The 5,003-nt window shown below is 35.6% G+C and overlaps 1 protein-coding gene across 1 annotated transcript; it reads right to left on the bottom strand.

Moving 5' to 3' along the window:
• Positions 1-2,476: 2,476 nt before the first annotated feature.
• On the bottom strand, positions 2,477-4,676 carry LOC127256716 (uncharacterized). Its single transcript, XM_051282868.1, has 4 exons — positions 3,732-4,676; positions 3,454-3,538; positions 2,680-2,790; positions 2,477-2,559 (listed from the first exon to the last, which is right to left on the bottom strand). Exons 1-4 carry the CDS (start codon positions 4,674-4,676, stop codon positions 2,477-2,479), a joined length of 1,224 nt encoding a protein of 407 aa, XP_051138825.1.
• Between the last annotated feature and the right edge of the window lie 327 nt (positions 4,677-5,003).

Here is a 5,003-nt window from a genome sequence, read left to right as displayed (position 1 = left end):
AAGAGGACGTATCTAAGATACTGCATAAATAACTGAATTTGGATTAATGTGAAAAATTCTTCAAATATAAACTTGGAGTTATATATACTATAATAACTTAAAAATTATCAGGATTTGATAGTTAAATATTCAATTAACAATTTTCAATTTTTTTTGTCAAATTTCTAATTTATAAAACAAATACTCTAAATCGCATTTATAACTGTAATTATATTCTATTACGTCTTGTAATGAATTAACAAAATTAAAATTGAAATCGAACGGCCTCCTTCTTCTTCTTTCTTTTCTACCCCCACGGTATTCTTTTCTTGTCTATTCTTTCATTTTATTTCTTTATGTAGAATCGATTATATATATTTATATATCTCTAAGAACTCTAATATATAAGAATGTGTATGGATGGTTACATGAATTACTCTATTTACCCTTACTTTTTATAGGTGCAAGTAGGTGTTGTTATTTTGTCCAGCTGTGCGAAGTGGTAATATTGTGGTGAAGTATGTCTAAATTTTTCAATTACTTCAACGTTCTCAGTTTTACTGACGATATTGGGTGTTATAGAGAGTTGTGTTTTTCCAATCCAATTTGCTATTTCATAGCGATTTACTTTTAGAAAATATATTGGAAATCATTTTGTAAATCATAAGATTTTCTTTAATACAATATGTTAGTTAGAACATTCTAATGCTATGATTTAGAAAGAAATGCATCTTAAATAAGTGAAGGGGTTTTAGAGTTTGTGGGACACGCAAAACAAAAAAAAAATAATCGGTGTAACTCTGAACTAACCCATTGCTTGTAGAGAAGTGCAAAATGGGGCTGGTCTGTTTTGTATCACCTACTGAGATTGGATTTCATTCGAGTTTATCTTTCATCGGTGATTGTTGTAAGCATCCTTACGCACAACTCTGGGTTTTTTGGGCACGCAAAATAATAAAAATTTAACATTGTGATGTTTGTCAGAATTGGGTGTAATTGTAACAAGAGAATGTAATTCAAGAATCACTTATTGTCTGCAACTGTCTGACATGGATGACCGATTGTTTGAAAAAAAATGGTTGAATCGGCAGTTCAACTAGTTCTTTTATTTTTCTTTTAAATCAGGCATTCACCACGACACCGCGGCACAGAAGAACTAGAGTAGGTGAAGAAGAAGAAAAGAGAGGAGGAAAGAAAAAAAAAAAAAGCAAGATGGCCCAAGGGAAAGAACGAAAAAAAATCTGGGAAGAAGAAGAAAGAGGAGAACCTAGTGTGTCTGTGGCCTGCGGCGTGTAATTGTGTAAATGAATTGATTAGGAAAATTGTGTATTTTATAATAGTAATAATATATTTATAATCATTTTTTAAAAAAAATAAAAATAACTATTTTATAAGAATTTTGATATGGTTGAAGGAAAGAATGTTGCATGGATAACCGACTGTCTGGAGGCATCCGTGAATGAGAAGAAAATAATGCTCCATGGATCACCGATTGGCTGCAGCCATCCATGAAAGAGAATGAAAGAAGCATGGATCATCGATTGTCTGCAATCCTCTGTGAAAAAGAAGGAAGGAATGCTTTATGGATCACCAATTTGCGCCATCCGTGAAGGATGTAATTCGAAAATCACTTATTGTCTACAACCATCCGACGCGGATGACTAATTGTATTATTTTAAATCAGGCCCGCGGCACAAGAGCATTATATTAGAGTAGGTGAAGAAGAAAAAAGATAAGGAGGAAAGAAGAAGCAGGATGACGCATGTGAAATAAAGAAAAAAAGTGGGAAGAAGAAGAAGAAAGATGAGAACCTGGTGCGTCCACTACCAAAAAAATGGCCATTTGTAGCGGTTCAATAACCGCTACAAATGGCCATTTTTTGGTAAAAAGCTATTTGTAACAATTTTATACCGGATTTTGACCAGTGCATATACTCGAGTTACAAAAAGTCTATGTACCAACTTTTTCCGCAACAAAAAAGGGGCGGTCAACGCATTTATTGTAACAGTGTTTGTAACACTATCACTGTACTATCGATTTATTTGTAGCGGACATTTACTGTTATAAAAGAATCGTTACAATAAGTGTCCATCCACTTGTAACGGCTTTTGTTACGGTAATAATTTCATCACAATAGTTGGTTTTCAGTAACTTATTTAATATTTTTTGTACCAGTATTTGTAACGGCTAATTTTTTGTAACGAAAAAAGTCCCCTTATTTTGTCAATAATAACCTAAAAAAATAGTTTCGGAACCGAAAAACCTGTACGCTGTGAGAAAATACGGCCAAATGACATTACAAAATATGGAAATATTACGGAAATTCAGTATCACCATGAATTGTAGAAAGTACGCACTGTGTAGAAACATAAATATTTCGCAATATAGGCTAACATATATGGCAAAGCGTAGCAAGAAACACACAAAATGTAGCAGAGACAACAAGTTCAACCAACATAAAGGACTTAGTTAGCATCAATCTACAAACAAAAGTCAATCAGCATAGAACTACGTGCCATGCTGCAACGCCCCATGCAGCGTCAAAGTGGCCGTACACCGTAGTTATAGGCGACGAACAAGCTGCCAACATTGTGAAAAATTATATAAGAATTAATTTGTGAGATGGTTAAGTTGTAATCAAATAGAAAATCTTGTAAATGTGGTTGCGTACATCTTTGAATGTCCAGTCGATTGGCTCACTGCGGACAACCTCACCGAGTGTTTGTGCTCCATATGTTATCCGTAGAATAAGCGCAGCCTCCGGAATAGTAGCAGTTGTAACAAAAACCCTTACTATGTCAATAGTGTCACCTACGGACATATGAAGAAAATATGTGCAAATCATCGGTATGAAAATAAAACTCATGATTTATTTAATCAATATAAAAGATTAAAGATATTAACTAAAACATTATAGCATACGTAAGAGAAAAGGTCGGAGATGATCGCCTAATTTAGCCATCTATACAACAACGTAATCAAAATTGTAAAACATAGATTAGTATAAGTATAATTATAGCATGGATCCTATCTTGATGACATCCGGACCAACATCTGTACACCCCCACAAGTATAAAACAACCAGCAACGTGATCAATTTATTTGATACATGTGAAAGCTGTTTGTTTAAACAACCAACATAACCATGTACCAATTTAAAAACAACAATTAATTGAGTGTTACTGTATCCAAATACCTAACAAATAAATTAGATCAAAAATCAAAGTGGTTTGGGGAAAAAAAATCAATTTACCCACCATCCTACAAATCTATATTTAATTGTAGATTTATATGCTACCCAACAAGGTCATACAGAGCAAACAACCACCCGATTACAGTTCCACATAAGTAGCATTGTCACCATATCATGTATTACTATTTTGACTTACTAATAACCATAGAATATGTTTTACTCAAAATGGCTGTAACCAAAACCGATTTCATATAGAAAATATAACTAGGTTGACAACAAACCTGGGGTAGGGTCGGATAGCAACACCCCTTCACTAACAATGCGTTTTTCCAAACCACGAGATATGAGAAGAATACGAGACCCGATCTACATGAAAAACGTTATCATATGTCAATCATGTAATCTACATGCATGTTCTCGAAGGTGGTGGTGATGCGTTAGTAGTGGATGTTATTATCTAAAGGGTGATTCAGTTAACAAGAACTGCTGGCCAAATATTGTAGCACACACTCATGTTTCTGAAAGGATTAAACCCATCAGTGGCCAACCCTAGACGTACATTGCGTATGTCACTGGAAAATGACAGGTGACGACGATTGAAGTTCTTCCATGCTGCACTATCAGCAAGATGGCGTAACAGTCCATCGTTGACATGGCCTTCAGCATGCCAGCGCCTGGAAGCTATAGTTTTTGAAGATAAAAGCCATCTCTGTAAACGGGGCACTATGGGAAAGTACCTCATCTTTTTTGCTGCCTTTGTGGGGCTGCCGTCAATGAACCTACTAGCCCCACAAATCGCACAAGATTTGAGTTCTACATCATCTCTTGTGAACAACATACAGTTATTAATGCATGCATCTATACTCTTATAATTGAACCCCAACTTCTTTGTTATTTTGTTTGCCTCGTAGTAATTCTTCGGCAAGATCACAACATCTGGTAGGGCATCCCGCAATAGCTCTAATAGTAGGTCGACCGAGTGGTTTGACCACTGACATAGAACCTTCAAATGCAAGAGACGTGCAATAAATGTAAGCCTGCTAATCTTCTTACACCCTGGGATAAGATCACTTTGCATGTCTTCAAGCATTTGCCTCCACCCACTATTGTTGTCATCTCTATGGTCGTCACCCACATCGTTCGCAGTATTGCCTTCATTGATCCCCTCACCCAAGTGGTCAGGCATAGCATAATTGCGCATTAGCATATCTAGGTCATCTTCCCACAGTGCTGACCTTTGCCTGTCTTCCGTGCTAGTTGATGTTTCACCCATAACTTCACCATGGCTAGTCAACACCCTGTAAGACGGGTCAAACCCATACCTAATGCAATGAAGCAATATCTCCCTACGAGTATTAGTGGCACGGTTTAAACAAGTCCTACATGGGCAATATACAACCGAGTCTATGTCCCTCCCATGAAAAACATAGTTTAAGAATTGTATCACACCATCCAAATAAGTAGACGAAGTATGGTTCGATTCGTCAATCCAACTCTTGTCCATCTAAGAAAGCAAAAGTTTGAAGATTTTTCATAATCCCATTAACATATATCGTATGCACTTAATTAAACACATGTTGTAATGTGGATCAAGATATAAGTACCACTTTAATAGCGTGCCATGTAAATAATTTTCAGACCCTAAGATAACTTATTTCAGGTTGGTTCTTAATACCAACCTGCCTCGGCTTATATAACCACCGAAAATAGTAGTATTGAACTAAAAATATGAATATCGGCACTATAATTCGAATGTTCATATCATAAAAACTATACAAGTAATGTGATATACTATTGATGCATGAATAACTTACTACAATGCAGCAAGCTT

This window comes from Andrographis paniculata, unplaced genomic scaffold (genome assembly GCF_009805555.1).
Source record: "Andrographis paniculata isolate CXL003 unplaced genomic scaffold, ASM980555v1 Contig12END, whole genome shotgun sequence".
Classification (NCBI taxonomy): Eukaryota; Viridiplantae; Streptophyta; class Magnoliopsida; order Lamiales; family Acanthaceae; genus Andrographis; species Andrographis paniculata.
This window is presented reverse-complemented; position numbering and strand designations above follow the sequence as displayed.

Bases quoted from the DNA above. Each gene is read 5' to 3' on its own strand.
- LOC127256716 (XM_051282868.1), bottom strand. From the start codon at position 4,676: ATGGACAAGAGTTGGATTGACGAATCGAACCATACTTCGTCTACTTAT. The intron at 3,539-3,731 runs GTACGTCTAGGG...TTTTTCATGTAG, and splicing joins TTTCCAGTGACATACGCAAT to ATCGGGTCTCGTATTCTTCT. The intron at 2,791-3,453 runs GTTTGTTGTCAA...ATATGTCCGTAG, and splicing joins GCTATCCGACCCTACCCCAG to GTGACACTATTGACATAGTA.